At 41.7% G+C, this 20,732-nt stretch overlaps 3 protein-coding genes across 3 annotated transcripts; 1 reads left to right on the top strand and 2 right to left on the bottom strand.

Moving 5' to 3' along the window:
* Window positions 1-1,582: 1,582 nt before the first annotated feature.
* Window positions 1,583-11,283, bottom strand: LOC119722438 (tetratricopeptide repeat protein 4-like). The gene is made up of 10 exons (XM_038192555.1): window positions 11,059-11,283; window positions 8,518-8,629; window positions 7,562-7,723; window positions 6,422-6,567; window positions 6,240-6,296; window positions 5,283-5,369; window positions 4,645-4,850; window positions 3,621-3,702; window positions 2,560-2,642; window positions 1,583-2,301 (listed from the first exon to the last, which is right to left on the bottom strand). The coding sequence occupies exons 1-10, from the start codon at window positions 11,248-11,250 to the stop codon at window positions 2,208-2,210; spliced, it is 1,221 nt and encodes a 406-aa protein (XP_038048483.1). The 5' UTR covers window positions 11,251-11,283; the 3' UTR covers window positions 1,583-2,207.
* A 1,093-nt stretch (window positions 11,284-12,376) lies between these two features.
* LOC119722437 (dynein light chain Tctex-type protein 2B-like) lies at window positions 12,377-15,960 on the bottom strand. The gene has a single exon (XM_038192554.1). The coding sequence runs from the start codon at window positions 14,469-14,471 to the stop codon at window positions 13,854-13,856; it is 618 nt and encodes a 205-aa protein (XP_038048482.1). The 5' UTR covers window positions 14,472-15,960; the 3' UTR covers window positions 12,377-13,853.
* A 941-nt stretch (window positions 15,961-16,901) lies between these two features.
* LOC119722435 lies at window positions 16,902-20,410 on the top strand. The gene is made up of 3 exons (XM_038192553.1): window positions 16,902-18,138; window positions 18,844-19,197; window positions 19,416-20,410. The coding sequence occupies exons 1-2, from the start codon at window positions 17,101-17,103 to the stop codon at window positions 19,150-19,152; spliced, it is 1,347 nt and encodes a 448-aa protein (XP_038048481.1). The 5' UTR covers window positions 16,902-17,100; the 3' UTR covers window positions 19,153-19,197; window positions 19,416-20,410.
* The last annotated feature ends 322 nt before the right edge of the window (window positions 20,411-20,732 follow it).

The raw sequence follows: 20,732 nt of genomic DNA, 5'->3' as shown, positions 1-20,732 counted from the left end.
TGCACACAAATACCGCGCCGTGGAAATAGTACTTTGGTTGCTAATGGTATAGTACTTTGGTTGCTATGCGCATAGTACTTTTGGCCGTGCACAGAAAGATAGCAAAATTAGATAGTAACATGTGACTCGCTCTCGGCCAATCAAGACACAGAATCTGTGGGTGAGGTGTTATAAAATGCGAATGTATAAAGAGCCATTGACTATGGTGTGTCAAATCTTTCAATATTCAATGTTTCATACATTTATTTGTGATGTTCAAATAAATAATGTTTTACAATAATGAGGGATGTTCAAATATGTGAGTTGACCAGGATTATTGAACGTTTGTTGAGAAATGAATAATTTCTTCCTTATGTTTCAGTGCTCAAATATTAATCCTCCTGACCTTTTTCCAAGCTGGATTCGGCTAGCTGATTTTTTCCTGCTTTTTTCTAATTAGGAAAACACTTCTCTTAACTCTCAGATAAGTTAACGGTCAATACTGACGTACGAGGTGATCCTTTCAAAGATCATATATTACTTTTAAATCAACCAGTCATTTTGGAAAAGACAAATGAAAAATTTGATTGTATTTTGTCTGGTTATTGTAGGAACTAAACGAGCAAAAATATTAATGAAAGTTACAGCAATGAATAAGGGATGAAAACATATAACTTTGTTATATTTTAGATATTTATTCAATACACATGTGTTCCTATTGAAATATAACTTAAAAGTATTGAAATATTAGTGAGTAGTGCCGCAGATGCCAGGTTGCTTTCAGTCATATTTTAAAATTGGTTCCAATGAAATTATTTGTAATATCCAACAAAAATTTATTCAGAGCTCTGTACGAAAGCAAAAATAGACCTTAGTGTCCGTGTATAGACCAGTCATGTCCATACTATATCACAACAAAATGTATTTTCATGCATTTATTCAGTTTTGCACAAATTTTAGCTCGAACAACGCAAGTCTACATTTTTGGCGAATAATTATTTTGGAATATTAAATAATTAATAAACTGCAACAGATTCAAGTTGCCCCTTACCTTTCAATTTAGGGACTGATTCCAAACTACTATCCTTTTCATGATGGTCTCTTGACATAACGACGAGTTGTATCATTCTTTTCTTATTATTTTGCTCATTTTTTTTAAATTTATTTATTTTAAAACAAATCTTTGTTCTGTTTACAACGTACTCTGCAGCAGGTTGTAAAAATAAAATTGAAACTGGGGAAGCAATAATTATGCTTTTCCCACTGTTCACAAACAGGGCAGTGGCAGAATCAGGATATTTCAAAGAAAGATGACTGAAATGTTGATGTCAACACGCATAGAGACCAAAAACCTTAAGTAGTGAACTAAGATTCCTAACACTTCTGGCATGAAGCTTGCCCTAAAAGTGGTGTGGCGATGCCGCTTTTTTGTTTATGTTTTTCCTTTTTTTCCTTCAAATGTCGGCTGATGACTGCAAATGGTGCCCAACTAAATTGAGTGCAAAATGTATTGAAGCCCAGAGAGGCCACATAAAGCTTATACTCGATCGTAACCCAATCGAAAAAAACACATTAAAATTGTGCAGGAGCAGGATTCCAGTCAAACCAGTGAGTTTGGCGGTTTTGAGACATCATCTTTCATTGAAAAAAAAAACTTTTTAATTCTGCCAACGCGCATGGCTACAGCGACGCGTGAGCATACCAGAAACCGGAGACTTTTGTTTTGGTCTTACGGTCTTATCTCACAACAGGAAATTTGGGTAGGTCAGCCTCCAAAAACCACCAATACTAAATCTGTGCGTTAAGCGCCCTAAATCGTAGACTTCATTTGGTGCGCATTATGTCAAGGAATACTCATAAACAAACAACATGCCAATGCTGCTACTAGGATAAAGAGCGCCCTCAATAGAGGTCGCACAGACCGGATAGCTCCTTTCAGTCATCAAGTAGAATCTGACAGTGATATTTTTGCTGTGGCAGTGTGGCTGCTTACCTCGGCTGAGGTACGCACAAGGCAGCTAGCAGGGTCTCCGGGAGGGACGATGAGACGCAACGGTCAACTTTGTCGCAGATTCAGGCTTTGCTCCACGTCTGACTGCTGCTCGGCAGAACGTAGAACCACCAGCCGGCCAGCAGCTGTGATGGGCCAGCTTCCACCAGCCTGCCAGCAGTCGTGACTGGCCAACTGCAGAATCGCTGCACTCTGATGTTTTTGATTTTCCGTCGATTCAGCAGAGGGTTGCATACCTTTTCAGGTATGTCTCCGTGAAAGGACAACCTCTGGGTAAGATGACAAACAGTGGCACTCCCGCAACCAAATACCTGGGCAAGCAAGCCAAAAAATGGAATCATGTTTTAGTGAAATCTACGAGGACGTTATGTCACCTCATTTGTCAAAAAAAAAAAAAAAAAAAAAAAAACCTTCGAAATTGATTTCTCAAATCAGCTGTGGATTTTGTGATGCTCAATCTCCTATGGGTAAATGTGAGTATAAACCTTAATGATTTTAGCCTGTGAATAGTAATACCAAAGCAACGCAATGATGACATTTTAAAATTCACATAAATATTTTGAGGCTACCTTGGATCTTGTAGAATGGATCTCAGTGTGGATTCAGGGTTCACCTCGACAAGTTCAGTGCCTTCAGAATGATGGAAGTAAATCTGAGGGACAAGAAGATACGACATATTACATTCAAAGTACCAACTATTACTAGTCTTTCACTTCTTATTGAAACATCCTCCTTTTTGCATCTTGCATAATATGCAAGGCGGTGCAAAAAGAACGTTTGATTATTTCAAGTTTTTCCAAAATGTCTTAAAGGGAATATACAACATTTGCAAACATCGAAAAATAAAACTACCAAGTTTTTACGAAATACCTTACTAGGATGTTGGTAAATGACAGTCTCAAGCATCTTGTAAAATTATGGCACCTGGTGTGAAGTCATTTTCAAGAAAATGGTATTTTTGTATACATTTCCAACGGTGGTCGGCCGACCAGCGTTGGAAAAACCTAACTATTTTTCAACTACTGCTCCAAATTTACCATTTTTTCAGTCCAAATTTTGTTTGCTATTGGTTACATGTTCATGAACGGGTGCAGGCCAGCTAGATTGGTTACCTTGCCTTACAATTTTCCATCATCTATAAATTGATCCATTTTATCTTTTGTGGAGTCAGGGAACCAGACTACTTCATGGTTTTTCCAGCATTTTCGAACACAAAACTTCAAACATGTCAGTGTAACAATATTTGATCTATTATACTAACCCCTCAATTAGTTCATTTCCGAAAATTACAGCAAAAGCCAATGATGTACATTCCCTTTAACCAACCTGACACGACCCGAATATCACAAACGCAAAACCGAAACCTACCCGACCCAACTGAAATGATGGGCAAACATACCTGACTTAACCCAAAGTCGGTTTCGTTTCTGGTCGGGTCGGTTTCTGATGGGGTCAGTTTCAGGTCGGGTCGGTTTCGGGATGCGCAACATTACCCGCAACTGATATTATCTAAAAACTGTATCTACGGCAGTGTCCATATGAGATGTACATGGGTTGTTGCAAGTGCGCACAGTTGGTGGGTCTTAAAGGAGCAGTCCATTGTTCTATTATTGATAAAAGTCGTACCAACCTGAACGGTGTGAGGCTTGTACATTCCCTGCTTGTCCCAAGGTGCTGGTTCCTCAAAGAGCACCTGCAGGTGGTCCGAGAAACTAAAGAAGAAAAACAAAAAAACAATGGTTAACAAGGAACTAACATTATCAGTTGGCTGTGGCTTCATGGTCTGGTGCATCATGAACAAAGGTATTGTTGGTAAATCTGCAGATTCTGGGTTTAAATGGGGTGGTAGTGAGTTTGTTTCTGCATTCAATGGACCGATCCAGTAAGCTCCGCCCAGTGCGCACGTGGGCAAATTAACACATGCTCCTCTCCAATGCCACACTGCATTTTTCTGCCGCGCGCATCATACGCGCGTGCACACATGTCGGACTTTAGTGCACGCACGTCGGACATAAATCATGGCTGTGATTGGTCAGAACACCATGGGGCGGTGCTTACTGGATCGGTCCATTGGGGACGTTGAACAATAGAGGACAATAGGGTCCCGAATTCCCGAGAGGTCCCCAATTTGGCGATCTTGTACAAAACATATGGGAGGTCTTCCTAAAAAGTTAGTACAAACAAAAGAGGGACAATAGGGGGTCTCCGATTGCAGGCAAATACACACTTGTGTGTGTGTCCTTGGGCAAGACATTTGTCACAATCATGGTGATTGTGTTTGAATCGGCCGTTGGCATAGAGAAAAGGCAACGTCAGGCTGTATGGGTGCCATGTGCGAACAAGCGAGGGCGGTGTTTGACCACTTTTGAGAGCCCAGTGGTCGGAACACACCATGTGCACATACTGGTTCACCTGCATATAGCTCGAGTACAAACGACTGAGTTTATTCTGAATGTGCAAAAAACCATAGCGTCTTCGCGTAACGTCATTGCCGGCATCATCGGCAATGCGTCAAAAGTCTCTCCCAGTGGTCTCCCCAAACTCTCTCTTTCTTGCCGTTGAGGGGGTACTTGTGCACGGAGCCCATACTCCACACGGAGCTGTTGCACAACTGAGAAGGGTATGGTGATGTAAGTCTTCACATTTTGACTCACATGGAGTCCTCGTGAAATTCTCGGACGAAGTCACTCTGGCCGTATTCTGGGTAGAGGAACGTCACCGGCCAGGTCAGGTTCCCGGACTCGTCCAGCACGATGGCAGCACCCGTGGGGTGCTGACTGCTGACAGCGTCCAGTATGAGCTGGTCTTGGGACTTGGCCTGTTGGTCATCGTTGAGTTGACCGAACTGAATCGTCCGACTCTGATGAACAGATGACACACGAGTCAAGATTAACCATAAGCACTATGTACTACATCATAATATTGCATTACATTGTATTTAATTTTTTTATTGTATTTAATTTTTTATTGTATTTATTCATTGAAGAATTCATAAACTTATCGCGTAATCGGTGGTTTTGAGCACTACAGGAAGTAATATGCAGGGCGGTTTTGGTCGCTACAGGGATTAAAAGGTTCATTTTTATATTCGCAATTCAAACTTAGGAAGTTAGAAATTAGCTTTGAACAAAGATATTGACAAAATGGTTTAACAACCAACATAGGGCTGGATAGCTCAGTTGGTGGAGCACCGGAACGGCAGTCTAGAGACTGCAGGTTCAAAACCCACTTTAAATCAAAACAAAAATTTTCCTCAGTATTTTTCCTGATATGTCTAGAAGTGTGTACCCACCTTGATAGCCTCCACGATCTTCATCCTTCTCGCCAGTGCCGCTTTTTCTTCAGTTTTTCGCTTTCTGTTGTTCCTCTCTGTAATTTTCTTTTAATTTGGGGACAAAAGAACGATGGAGCAGTTACAAATTTGAAGTAAGCAATCCAGTTAGGGACCCAGTTGCCGATCCTAAGTAGCATTAATACTGACTGGTTTAAAACAGCTTTCAGTGATGCACATGTGGTTTTCAGCTCAACAAATTGTAATGGTACAGGGTGTCTAAAAAAAACCACCTCAATACCCCTTTTTTTCACAGCTTTTAAAAAAATACACTGCAAATATCGATACAGAGAGTGCATTTCATTAGCTCTTCAACACCAAAAAAATCTTTCAAATCAGGTAAATAGTTATTGAGTTATGGCCAATTCACAATAAGTGCTAATTTTTCAATCTGTCCAAGGTCTCAATTGTCATTGGTTAGGAATGTTATAGATTTGGGGTGAGGGGAGCTTTCTTTAAAGTTTTAATCTTTCTTTCTTTATTTGGTTCTTTTTTATTTATTTTTTTTGGAAACAATGGTCATTATTCCTTTTGGAAGTAATGGTAGTCCTGAAAAGGACTGTTTGGTTAACTTCTTAGATGCTTACTGTGCTGCTCTGTCTCTGCCCTCTACTTGGTAGCCTTTTTCACAAAATGCATTTTCTGACCATGTTCTTATTGCGGCAGTCAAAATATCAGTCAAAAATATCAAATGTTGTCTGATTCCATCCAATTTCTGTAGTCTTCGCAAATTCACTCCATGCAGGTAATGATATGGGATCAAAGCCAAGGCTGCAATTGTGAAACGTAAACTCTTTTGCCGAGTTGCCACGTAGGTTGGTAGATTAGTTAAATAACTTTTGTAAATGTTTGGGAAATTTTCTGGGTTGAAGATGTCCCAAAAAATACCCACGTTTTGAAAAAGTAAACTGGTGTTACCTGTTGTTTGGTAGCTGCTAACCTCAGATCCAAGACTCTTTTGTCATCGGCAGAAATGTGATACAAAGTCAAGGATGATTTAGGTTTAGTTGTTTAAAATAACTGTGTAATTAACAATATTAACAGTAAAAAGATTAAAAACAGTAAAAATTTTGAAAAAAAATATGTTAAGTAAAGGATATTTTCAGCGCCTTGTCGCACCACGTGATGGCTTCGCTGTACTCCTCAAGTTTCATACAGCAATCGGCTGCCCTTATCAATGCCTTCATGTGACTGGGATTGTGTTTGACTGCCTCCGTGGCATCATTCAGAGAGGACCGGTTGTTCCCTGATGGTCATAAATCAAAATAGAGGGAAAGTAAGGCAAGGAAATCTGAAATAATGTTTGTCACATTTGCAACATTTCCACATGTTTGAAATGTTAAGGGCAATTACAGCATTACGGAAGAAAATGTAATGTCCCCGACCGAGCCACTTAACCATGATATCTTAACCCGAGCTCCCTAGCATGATTTACTAGGAACCATACCCATCCTGGCAAATTCCAACACCATATGGGAAACTGCACACATATATTTTTGACTTCGATTCTTAAGGTGTGCCAACCCAATGGAAAAGACTGTCAGTTCAGGGGTACTGTACCCATCCTGACAGATTCCAACAAGACATGACGTTGGGGTTTGATGGGTTGGGGGAGATTAGGGTTAATAATGATTCAGAATAATGATCCAAAACTCCTATTCTATAATCTCCTTGATCATTGCTAGATGATGGATGTATAAGATTTGAAAGAATTTATTTTCAACTTTATTCACTGAGCTCTTAAACTGTAACTCCCCAGGCATTTGTGCAAGGATGCAACCTCAATCCTGCAAAATCCTCCAACTGTCTCCATGTAAAAATTGCACACAGCCTCAATCCTGCAAAATCCTCCGTTATTTCTTGAATGTGGTCCTTGGAGGGGTGACCACTGCCTCAATCCTGCAAAATCCTCCAGCAATCACTGTCAATATGTTAAAGCAGAGCCAGTGACATCCCGGAGCAGTGCGGAGGATTTCAAGTATAATCTAGGCCTAAATTTATGCACGGTTGAGCATAAACAACACAAGGTCCGGCCCATGACCTTTACACAGTGCATCATCCAAAATGAGCAGCACATTTTTGCCATGTATCCTCAATCCTGCAAAATCCTCCTTTTTGCAAAGAGAATTTTGGAGGATTTGGAACGGTTAGGGTTAAGTATAAAAAAATGTTGGGGTTTGAAATGTGACGTTGGAATGGCCCTAAGATAAAAAAAATTTGCAATCTGTGTCCCAGCTCACCTAGGTGATAGTTGGCTGCCGCTCTGTTGGTGTACAATACCGCCCTCAGCTCGCCATCTTCAAATTTCTGCTTGAGACCTTCGTCGTACGCTGTGATGGCCATTTTGTATTTCTTCTTCTTAAACCACGCATTGCCGTCGTCTTTGTGGGTCTTGGCAAGCTCTGAGTCAAATCCAAGAACATTTTTTTTGTAAACCTCAGAACCGAGAAAAAAAATTAATGGGTGGAGCCTGCTCAGAGTAAAAAGATCCCACAGGTCAACTCCTTCAGGCCAAAAGGCCTCAAAGTCTGTGGCTGACAGCCACCACAGGATCTGATAGTAACACTGTTCAATGACACTTGCTCCCCCGTCTCAATAGTTCGCATGTTATGTTGCTGATGTCGTCTTGTCAAATGCAGCAAAGGACAAACTGGCACACACACTTAACCCTAAACCTGCTGAATCCAACAGGATCCAACTATATCATATACCCGATGGAGCCTGTTGGATTGAGCAGTAAACCCCTTGTGTGCATTCCTGATTGCAAAATGTTAGATTCAGCAGGCAACTGGACCGCATTATAACGCCATGTTGGACTCCGTTCGATTCAGCAGGCAACTGAAAATAAAGCACAGTGGATTGAGCAGAAAACTCCGGTTGGACTCTGTTGGATTTAGCAGGGTAGTCCTGAGGAAGTACTAGGGGGTTAGGGGCTGGCACGTTAACTTTGAAGTCTCTCAAATCTGCTAAGCGAGTAAAATTTCAAATCCCCACAATTTACAATGTGTTGCATCCCATTTTTATAAAAAAAATTCATCAGGAGGTTGCAGGTTCAAGCCCCACTCCAGTTAATTAATTTTTTTTTTCTACTTTAAAACAAAATTTGGAGAGACCATAGTCTTTTCTGAGTTGCATTGTTTTGGAATAACAGTGACCGCCTCTAAATGCTTGTCAATCCCCGCCCCCATGTCAGTACCTTCTGGAGGATCGTCTTCATCATACTTGATTGCCTGCAGTGCGGCTACCAGACTGTTGTCTCCTGCATCTTCAGGTATCTCCTTCATGAACACCGGGATCTTGTCAATCTCCTAACGGAAGAACAGATAAAAACAAACATGTAATTGTGACTGGTTCCACCAAAAAGGGTATTATGTCGCAAAAAAGTGAAATTGATTATATACATGGTTGGAAAGCCCACAATGTAAGCTTTCATTTGGTATATAATAGAGCTCCATAGCCCCTCCTGTTCTGGAGATATGATGTATTGCATATTAATTACTTCCTTGGAGTTCTAATTATCACAACTGAGAAAACAGGCTTTGAAATAGCCGGCTTTGTTGTAGAACAACAGAAGGATGCACACAAAATGGCTGTTTTTTTCCACTTTGCTCATCAAAATCAACATTTCTGTGAATGAAACCTGAAACTGTAGATATTAAAGATGTCATTACAAGTGACAAAAAATTAAATAACATTTTGACGAAATGTTTACCCTCTCAATGTTGAGCGGGCCATTACACAATGATGCTCAGCGCGACTCAATACCCTATTTTGTGGAGCCGGTCACAATTGTGTTATTGCAATTTATTTGTAAATTAGTCTGTGTGCTGGGGGGGGGGGGAACCACAATGACACCCCCCCCCCTAGACTAGTCACTAGTCAGCCTGCTTCACTAGTACTAGTCTGGTTCCACATTAGAAATGCATGTACTATTCAGAGTCTGGAAAGAATGTTGCCACCTAATGCTACTTCAGCAGTTGTGTACAAAGTCAATGAAGAGTCAAACATTTTGTAAAGACTGCCCTTTTTCATTCAAAATGCCCTTTTTTTCACCGCCCCTTACCTCCCCCCCCCCCGAATATTTTGTAAAGAGTGCCCTTTTTTTAACAAGTGCCCTTTTTTCTGAACAAGCGCCCTTTTTATAAAGAAGTTGTGCCCTTTTTTTGTTCCATCGGCTGTTCCTGGTGCCTTTTTTTTTCGTGCATGTATCGCCCTGAAAGCCACCATATTTTGGCCATTAGTGTGCACAATCGTCGGTTTTGAACAGCGCCCCCCTCAGATGGTTACCAGCCTCCCCCCCCCCTACTATTGAATTTTTCGGAGGCCAAGTGTTCGAAGAAAAAAAACGTGTCTACATTTCAGCAAGGATGTGCAAGTGCCCTTTTCAAGGAAATTTTTAACCCCCCCCCAAAAAAAAATGACAGTGCTACACCACTGATTCATGTCTTTTTGCAATGCCGGGCCTGACCTTCATTAAGATGGTTTATGAAGAAAAAAGCAGCGACAGGTTACAACACTCTTTCCAAATTAGGTAAGAAAGTCGATTTTCAATTTATACTGTTCTAAATTTGAAAAATTAGAGTCAGATAATTAAGAGAACGTTTCCTGAGGTTGCAGATTTTTGGGAAAGTGACAAAACTTTTTAAGAATAACATAAAAATGAGGTGTCCTCAGCTAGGCCACGTTGCAAACCCCATGACAACTAGCTGGAGTTACCCAGCCCTGAGTTTTATCATTGGGTTGTCTATTAGGGCTGGAGCGCATTTTTCTCGTAACTTGTAGTATTTGCAAAAAAAATTTGGAAAATGTTCAATTTTGTTCCCGTTACACACTAATTGCAACTGCAACTCACCCCAAACTTGCCTGGAATAACCATTACACAGGTCCTTGAAGTAAAAAACGATCCACGATGAAGATTCAGCCTACAATTGCAGTGAAAACAGGAGGAATAACCGCTAACTTGACAACCTTGCTGGATTGGCCAGGACCGCTATTGGTTTGTGCACAAAAAAAATTGTGTACAATGAATGGCGGTCGATTAACAGGCACAGAGAGCGATCGCTGTCAACTACTCGTTTTGCCGGCTGCGCTGGCTGTTGGCGCGTGACGTCACGCGGAAGCGTAACACCCGTTGACTGTTTCATGCACTAGTATAAGGTTTACCACTCGCATCACAGCTTTGGTAATGGAACCGCAACCAATAGTGCATGAAACAGTCATCGGGTGTTACGCTTCCGCGTGACGTCACGCGCCAACAGCCAGCGCAGCCGGCAAAACGAGTAGTTGACAGCGATCGCTCTCTGTGCCTGTTAATCGACCGCCATTCATTGTACACAATTTTTTTTGTGCACAAACCAATAGCGGTCCTGGCCAATCCAGCAAGGTTGTCAAGTTAGCGGTTATTCCTCCTGTTTTCACTGCAATTGTAGGCTGAATCTTCATCGTGGATCGTTTTTTACTTCAAGGACCTGTGTAATGGTTATTCCAGGCAAGTTTGGGGTGAGTTGCAGTTGCAATTAGTGTGTAACGGGGACAAAATTGAACATTTTCCAAATTTGTTTTTTTTTGCAAATACTACAAGTTACGAGAAAAATGCGCTCCAGCCCTAATAGATAACCCAATGATAAAACTCAGGGCTGGCTGGCTGGCTGCAGGCTGGGTAACTCCAGCTACATGACAACAGTAAAGTAATGGCAATTGCAATGGATCATATCTGTCCGGAAACTGGGCAGCCTACCTCTTCCCAGTTTTTCAAGAATTCTTCATTTTCCTTCACTAAAAAGTCACCCTTCTTCTTGTTGGCGTACTTGGGGTGTGACGCTGCTTCGTCGAGGTACCGGTCAAACATCGTATTCAAATCTTCTCCTGTTTTTCCGGCCCCTTTTTCGCCGTCTGTCGTACCCACGTTGCTTTCTGTGTTTTCCGCCATGTTGTATGGCTACCTTCTCTCATTGCGCAATGGAGCTGTGATTGGACAATATTTCGGCAGGCAGGTCAATAAACTTTTCAACGAATCAGAAGCAGGAGCGATGTCTGTACACATAAGTCTCAAATTTTATCTGCTATTTGTTTATTAAATTAAAACAAAGTATACAATTATTTATCAATCGTCTTTTTATAGTTTGTCCAGTGACGAATCATATTCTTATTCAAGTATTTAGGACTTGATTCCGCAAGCGAAATATCGGTCATTCTGATGGCTCGCTCGCTGTACTATACATTTGGAGAGTCCCTCGACAGAAACTGAACTTGTTTCTTTTGGGTAATCCTGCGGGAGCTTTTTGGGTGTTGTTTTCTGTTCTGTTTTCTGTTATGTTTACTACTCAGTGTTATTTGTACATGTAATTGTTTTGTCTATGATTCACTGTTTGTAATATCCCGGAAAATGAAATAAATGAATAAAATAAATTCAATGCGGTTCTCAGAAGGTTTTGCCATAGACCCTCAGTGCTAACGTGCATTTCCGAAAATTATTTTAAAATACTCACAACTCTCTGAGGTGTTGGAGGCACACACCAATTTAAAGCTTATTGCACCATCTTTCATTTTCTGTTCAATGTTTGTGCTTTTATCCCATGACTTTTGGGAGAAAATTCCATCCAAAGATGATCACCCCTAAAAGAAGTCCAGAAGCCCATCGCCATTTTGAAAATGGACGCCTATACGCTCCATTGCAAAATAGATCCATTTTAGGGCCTAAGTTTATCCAAATTTCACACATATACGAGCTTGCAGTCCTCTGCACGGCTTCCACCCATCCTTTTTTTTTTTTTTTTTACAAATCCTCAAATGCAGGGCCCTCGAAATGCTCTAAAATTTGAGGGCATGCAAATCGTGATTTGGCCGGCGTAGGCAATTTTGGGCTATGTACTAGTCTGCACAGAGAAGGCTAAACTTTGGGGGAGGGGGGGGGGTAACAAAATTGCGAACCTAATTTCCTCATTCTTCTCTTCTTTTCAGGAGGGCGGTGGTCGTGAATATCTGGCAAAAATGGAACTATTTATTCACGGTTGAAAAGAGAAATAAATGTCGAAAATGTTGAGGGAATCCCAGGAAAATGTTCATTGATATTTATTCACCATATTCCTTATCAGTACCCTACTTCATCTGGCCGAGGAGGCACCAGTCTAGCTACTTCATGATCAAGGTTTAAACACGAACAAATCCAAAAACGACATGAAAATAATGTTTTATTCTACATTTAGGACTCAATTTTCTTTTTTGCATCAAATGTATTAACATCTTGCAAGTGACTAAAAAAAATACACGTAAACTTCACTCTTCACTGACACACTGCAAAAACTGTGTTAAATTTACACCATATAGGACCATCTGGTGTTAAATTGTACTGGTGTTGTCATATATAGATACCGAATGGTGTTAAATTAACACTACAGTTTTTGCAGTGCAATCTACAATTTGAACACACACATTATCTCGGAAACATTAGCAACAATGAAAATATACTGCGTAGAAGTTATTGCAGTTTCCAACCTAATTAAGCATCGATCAATAAGCCGTATCGATCCAGTTCGGTAATCGATCCTCAGTGTGGATTTAATTAGATTCGGAACCCCTGGGGCTAATCCGTAACAAGAGAAGAATCCGGAGGATTAAATAGAGTTGCTTAAGACTGTTCTTATATGCGCTGTCATCTACAAAGTAGCTTAGGCCAAGTCAAAAAATACCATTTGATCGTCCCCGCCCGCTTCCTTTTTGGGGGGGCTGCATCTTCTTTTTTTAATATCAGGCATAATTTTTTTTAATGTTTCAAAATTTCAGATGCTTCTTATAGCTTTACTTATGTTTAATAAGCACTTATAAGGAGGTTTTGTGGTCATCAACTAGTAAACAACTACCCAGAACTATCAAATAAAATTGGGTCTCCTCCTTTTTAAGGCACTTATCGTGTAAGCTAAATATGGCTATTTTGGCCTATTTTTCAAAAAATAAATAAAAAGGCCCTCAACCTCCCCTTTTTGAAAAAAACGGACGATCAACTGGTGTTTTTTACTCGGCCTTATTATGGAACAAGATTCTACTGAGTTTGATCTAAAGCAATACTGATTCTTTACATTGAAGACAATGATAATAATAATACCGTTTATACAAAAAAAATTAAATAAACAAAGGAAAATGTTTGTTAACTTTTGTGAAGCAGTTTTCCAATGTTAGTTCATCATGGCCTGTAGAATTTCATCCATTATTGTTCATTAAGTCCACCATGAAAGACTTCTATTTTCAAATTATTGTTCAGTGAAATCGAGTTGGACCAAAAATGGTTCAATCATCAAATTGGGCATCAATTGTTTTTGTTTTACAACCGTACCGAATTCTTAGACAAACTCATCATCGAGTTCAGGACACACGGTTAATAAGAGCAACGACATCGGGCAAGGAGAGACAAACAATTCCAAAGTTTGGGTCAGTCACAATGTTGGGGAAAACATGATAAACATTGGTGCCATCCTAAATATCCTTGTTGTTGTCCAGTTTTCGTCCACGATTTCGACGAATAAAAATTGTTGCATTTCACTCGTAATAGATTCCGTAGACGCTGGCAATCACAAACATGGACGCGTTCTCGTATGTCACCGTCACAAAGTTATCGGTCCTATCGTCCCAGACGGACCGGCCGCACGCCTGCAGGCCCTGGTCGCGTTTCTCCCCTACCACCACGTACACCACGATCCGATGTCTACGGAAACCCATCTTCTTGGTGCGAGCTTTGATGACGTCCGCCAGGCTGGTCGTCAATGAGCTGCAGCTCCGCGGGTCGTACTTCTCCGTCTTGAGTCGCATCTCCAAGAGCTCCAGCAGGAATTTCTCCACCTGGGGTCCGTTGAAGGTGGTGCTGTCATCCGGCTGCGTACGATACGAGTTCTCGTACCGCTTCTTGGGTAGCGTTATGGTGGGCTTGTTCACTGTTTTGGTGCTCGCAGTTGTCGAGACGGAGAGTTTACGAGCCACCGTGGACCACACCGACATCTTGCGGCCGAATCCCTTGAAGGACGGGGCCGGGTTGTCGCCTGGTTCTGAGGTGCTGGCGGCATCGGAAGCCGGAGGAGGAGGGACCCCATTTGCTTCGGCTTCTTCAGCGCTAGCTGCTTCCTTGTTCTGCGACGCTTTGATTAACTTCAAGAGAGACATCTTCCGGACAACTCCAACTTCTGCCAGCCGTGAACAACTCTTGGGTTACTCAGAAAACATTAAATATTCTTCTTCTTTTTTGCCTATTTGTAACAGTTCAGAGTTTGTAACTTTGAACAAACTTAAGCTTCTTGAATTCAAGGGCTGGTTTGTTGAATAGCCTCCATCTTCAAGGTATCGATAAAGGAGATCCAGCAAGAAAACAAAGTTCACTTTAGCTAATGTTTGTTGGTTACAAAATTCCACTCATACTGGTAAACACTGAAGACTAGCTGGGCTTATATCGATCACTCTTGTCCTGTACTGATCCCAAGTTGACGACAAAACAGGATAAATCCTATAGCAACGAAAGGGTTTTCATTCAGATTCAAGACAGAAGCCAATCATGTCCATATCAGTAACCGATTCGGGATGGCCACACTCTCTGTGAAAGTTGAAGCACAATCACAACCGATGGTCAACTGCCTCTCATTAAAACTGCACGCCTCTCATTAAAGTTTCACGCGTTCCATTTCTCATCTCAATCATTCACAGTTGCTCATGTAGTCCTTTTCAATCAGCATACACTCCTGGCTTAAAATTTCGTCGGAGAAGTGTTGCTGATGCAAGTCTTCAAGTTTCTGCCTGGTTGTGACTCGTCCTAAGTCAGAAATCAAGAAAGTGAGACTCACTCCCCGTTGTTTGTTTACTGCTCCCGGTATCCAACGCCCTGCATCATCCCCGTCGATGTTATTTCAAGACTCTGCCGTGGGTCAACACTGCACGCCTCACTGATGCTCTGTTTGTGACAGAGGGAATATTTCTTTTGCACGACCCACAATAGGAATCCTCTGGACGCTTTGGACAGAAGATGGGGCTTTGTCCAGACATTATTTGCATTTTATATCGGCTTATGGGTCAATCGCGACCATTGATTGCATCGACCGTTATGTGAATGACCGTTAATCCTGTCCGAAGGCGGACGTGGGTCCAATAAGCCACCATGAGTTGTCGGCAAACATCTTGTTGTGAAGCTGCAATTAGAAAAGTTGCGCCAAAAATACACAATTTGCCCACAGGCTCGGGCTATGTTTGTGTCATTTTGGACTCCTGTGACATAAACACGAAAGAGGCAATGGAGGCAATCATACCGTCATTTTCAACCTGTGAAAAGGGGCTCCCAATACATCTTCTATGGGTGAAACAAACACGAACCTCGAAATCATTCACACTGGCGTTCGTTTTGTGTTCATCGTAGTCTCAATCGTATAGTCTGGTCTATGATCACGTAATCACAGATTACTTATTAAGAAAGTCATGCACTGACATTCTAGGATTTAGGGTATAAAATCTAAGGCGCTTATACTTGCAGCCGTCCTCCATCAAATGAAATTCCTTTCTTAATAAAGCTGGTAACTTTTTACGGCCTTCAGAGCAACATTTAATTTTTAGGCACATCTACTCTGAAACATAAAGCAAACAAGCATCAGCATTCGTAACGTTTGTGTGTGTGGATGTTTCGTTTGCAAAAGAACATCAATTTTAGAGCGCGTCCCAAGCAGAGTTCTCGATGAAAGCAAGCCCACTTGATATCTGAAGAGGATCGCAGTTTCATGGAAAAAGCACCCTTTGTGAATACAGGAGGCGTATTCTTCATCTATTTTGCGTTGGCGTCTGTTTTGAGTTTAGGATTTCACCTTGAGTGCTATTCACATATTGTACTAAGATCACCACAGGTGTGTAGACACCGTGTTTTACAGAAGCTGTTCAGTTTAAGACCAGATTTTCCCAGAAGTAAGCATACTAATGACGTCACTACCCCTTAAGAATCGATTCGTAAAAATACAATGGCACTGACTGCAAAAATATTTAAAGATGGGGTGAATGGAGGATTGTAGGCCTATATCTGTGAAAAGGAAAGAGTACATTAGACGCAGAATGACAAGTGGCATTGTAAGGGGGAGGGGCTTGGTACCTCTCCCCTCTCTGAAGAGCTGGAAAGTAGCTTTGTTTATAGGCCTACTGGGAGTCTGCCAGATTGTACCCCCCACTCACACCCCACCCTCGAAAACAAATCTGCATCCGACACTGCAATTGCCAATTTTTCGCAACTGATAATTTTAAACAAATAGAGAGACAAACAGTGCAGAAGGGCAAAGTCAACAACATAATTGTAAAAAAAACCACTCGAAATAATTATGTAGGCCTATACCAGTCGTGATGGGGCGAAGCTAAGAACAAAGTTGATAGAGACTTACTTAGACGTGTACCAAACTTGTGTTGGACTACTAGCCAGTCTATTTTTGGGATTGCAGGTCTTAACTTCATCTTGACTAAGTTGCGATAGCCAATGCATTTTACGTATATTGATCTTTGAATGTCCCTTCCAGACCACCGTACTACAATGTAATTGCAATCGTGGGCATTTCAATAACAATACGACTCACCTTTAGTTAAGAAGTCGTTAACATGACGTCATCAATTGTAGATTGAGTGGCATGCTTAACTCGCCGCGAATGGGCTATTCTGTCTGTTCCCCGCCTAATTTTGTTGAAAAGTCAATACAGATGGTTGGAGCGGCAATAGGCGGGATTTTTGAACCAGACTAGGTGACCATGTGCAGCACGAACTGCGGACGGAGTGGTTGGGTATGTGGGCGCCTGAGAGTGATCTTACAACACCAGACCACGGGAAAACCTTTCAGGAGATTCTAGACACCCTGACCCGGCCCAACAAGTGGATCCAAGACCCGCTGACGGTAGCTAGTCCCTCGTTGGTGACTGACAACAACCTGCCCGGGGCCGGGGATGCGACATGGACCGGGGCTGGCGGGGTAATCATGAACGGCAGCGTGACTGGACACACAACCACGGGAGCTGTCACCCACGCGGGACCGGTCGGCATCACGGTGACGACTTCATATCCCGGAACATTATCTCCCGTGACTTCACAAGACGCGAACACCGCGTCTGACTTTTGGTACCGGTACGGGATAAGCATTACGGTGGCAATCTTGGTGTTCGCTGTGGTACTTGTGCTCGTCATCCAGTGCAGGATTTTATACCAGAAGAATTTTCGCCGTCGCAGGCTGGTGGATTTGGCTGGGAACCGGAACAACAAGGCTAGGGAGGATATATTTGAGAGCTTCCACCGGCAAGAGACGGCCCAGGCGTCCATGTCTAGCAGATTGCAGTCTGGAACATCCACACAGCAGGAGGATATACCCATGAGGGTGATACACGAGACACAGCCTTGCCATCACCAGCCACCGTGGCGAGCCCCGCCGGCCGGCCGGGCAGCCGAGCCCCTAGCCCGGGTCTACCCGCTCCATCACGGCGCACCGGCCCGGGACCTGAACGCCAACATCACCGACCCTTTCCTGTGTGACTCCTACCGTCGTCTGTGGAATACCACCGCGGGAGTTTACCCGATACGCATCCACAGAACGGTCTCGTCCGAGCCGGTCATAGCTCGGCCTACGACCAGCCGGCGTTATTCCTCCCGGAGCCGCGTCAGGCGTGTCAGGGTCAGGGGCGACACCAGGATGCCCAGGTTCAACCTATCGGGGACGCGGGTCCCGACGTCCCCCGAGTCCAACGGGGTCCATCATGGGATGCAGCGGCGGAACAGGCCGGCACGACCAAACATCAGAACCACATTTGCCGAGGCGAATACAATGCTGACAGAAGTAGGTTTAGAAATGGCCAGAGTGTCTTAAATTAAATTGTATTCTAAATGGGGATTGATGACAACATCACGACGCTATTTGACGCCATTTTGTCAGTTTTGAGCTAAACATTACTCTGGGAAAGTTGGAACAGAGAAATGGAAAACATTATGCTCAGACGCCTTTTTGTTGAGTACAAAATGTAAAAGTCACTCTTTACAAACGTCTAAATGTCTGTCTATTTTCTGACGAGATTGGGAAAGAAACATGAATTAAACTGCTGCAAACTGCTGACTTGATTGAACTGAAATGTAAAAATCAAAACAGGGAAAGAGTTCCATACCTGGACATCGCTTGACACTCTGTGCACAAACCCAATGAGACTGGTCTGAAAAATTCCAAGTGTTTTCTCAGCTTGAAGCCGGCTTCAATATTTTCCCTGCTACATTTGACTTTTTATGACCTCGCTTTCTGATGGCTGATAGGTCACTGCAGGAAAGAAATTGTGGTGTCCATGTATAGAATTCTTCCCCAAAAGAGTAAGGCGGCCTGCAAAACAAATTTGATGTTGGAAAAACGATACTTCGTTATTTCCATTAGAAGTGATATACTGCCCCTTATTCCTGTCTAAAGACTACGAAATCAGAGCATAATAACACCTCTATTTCCTCTCAGCACACCTATTTTTAAGAGAAAGCAAATTTCTTTTTCCTCCCTTCTCTTCAGGTGAACACGCCCACTCCCAAGCTCGTCGTCCCGACCAACACCCCGAACACCCACTGCACCGACTCCGCACCGGAGAACGCGTCCCCGTACGGGCCCGGTTTGGACTCGGACTTCGGGGCCAGCGCCGGCATTCCGCACTTCACCGTCTCGCCTGATATCGACAACGGCATGAACGTCACTGCGGACACGTCCGTACGGGACGCCACCTACGAGTGGGACACGTACGACCCGGCGTACGTGAACCGTACGGTGAGGTACGTGGACGGCGCGTATTTCCCGGTACTGCAAAAGAGACAATATTGGGTATGAAAACAACTTTGGAACAAAGCGGTATTTCGAATTTTCATGGACAAGTTGCGTTCAGCAGACATCTTGGAGGTCTTTTCGTTATTTTAAATCAGTAACAATGAATGCACAAGGTCTTCTTCAAGTCAACAAAGATAAATTAAATTCAAGCAAATTTGTTGCCCAGTGAGTTTTTATAAGTCAATTGGGAAAGAATGTCGCATCCTGACGCCACTTTTTTTTCATCATAAATGTATCTCAATGAAGGCAAGTCATTGCAAAAAAAATGTTGAAAGACATGAATCTGGGACTGAGAAACATTTCCAATTTTGTTAGAAAATACTTTGAAAATGCACTCTCCATAGAAAGTGGCGTCAGGATACTACATTCTTTCCGTTAAGTGAGTCATTTAAGTTTAGTGTCACAGGAAGATGCTAATTCTTAACATTATTTTTCAATTTTTCTTATAATTGTTTTAATACAAACAGAAACGTAACACTGTTATGAATTTTATTTGTACTTGCAGGAATTGTGCAAGGTTAAAGTTTGAGTTTGTATGTGTATTTTGGGGAAAAACTGACAAAAGTAATGAATCGAACCGAATATGGCAGTTGGTACAAATTCTGTTACATATTATTTCTTAAGAGAAAATAAATTATGCCTAGTCGAATGTATCTAAAGATAAATGAAATAAATGTTTCAACACTTCCCAGTAAGTATCACTACTTTTATTGCTAGACGATCACTCTACTATTTTTTTTCAACAAATATATACAAATATTGAAATCTTTTCTTCAAAACTACAATATCTGTAAAATTTATGTACCACAATTTAATTAATGGGATTGAAATTGTAGTCATAAAGGGTAGTTTCATTTCCTTTTGTAAGGGGAAAACCCACTATATTGGGTCAAGAAACTTATTGATCTAAAAATAAAATAGCAATATCTTCAGCAAATCATGATCCCCTTTCGTTTTTCTTCAATCTTATAAATATAATTTTTCCAACACAGCTACATAGATACACTTCAACAGAATATTTATAACAGAAATTTGAAGAATGAAAAAAAAAAAACGATTATAAACAACTTGCACGCGCATGAAAAAAACATTCATATGTACAGAATTCGTTTTATGAATTATAAACTATACATAAAGTCACATAATTACTTCAAATATGTACATTTCACCCACATAACGATCTGAAAGACAAGGTTTAAGTACTAAAGGTTTAAGGTATGGATGAAAACACAACAATCGTAACAGTGTAAGCGGTGAAGATGAGATAAACCTACTTCATAAAAATAACTCTTAAAAAAATCTCGAACGTTTTTTCTTTTCTGAAAGACAAGGTTTTACATAAATATGGAATGTTGTCGCGTTCGTACAAAAATACATATTTAAAACCTGATTGTGGTGAGACGACACACACATATATATACGGAACTATGGACTTGTCCTTAGGTGGAGAACGGCTGTTGCATTAGTTATTTGCCCAAACCAATGTTGTTTTCACGCCAGAGGAACGACCCAAGTATTGGCATACAACAGCTCTCGTATAGTAACGTTTGGCATGTTCTACCCCAGACAGGGCTCTGGAGTGC

Source organism: Patiria miniata, unplaced genomic scaffold (assembly GCF_015706575.1).
Source record: "Patiria miniata isolate m_02_andy unplaced genomic scaffold, ASM1570657v1 HiC_scaffold_15, whole genome shotgun sequence".
NCBI lineage: Eukaryota > Metazoa > Echinodermata > Asteroidea > Valvatida > Asterinidae > Patiria > Patiria miniata.
Note: the sequence above shows the minus strand (reverse complement) of the source record. Positions and strands in the feature narration are given on the sequence as shown.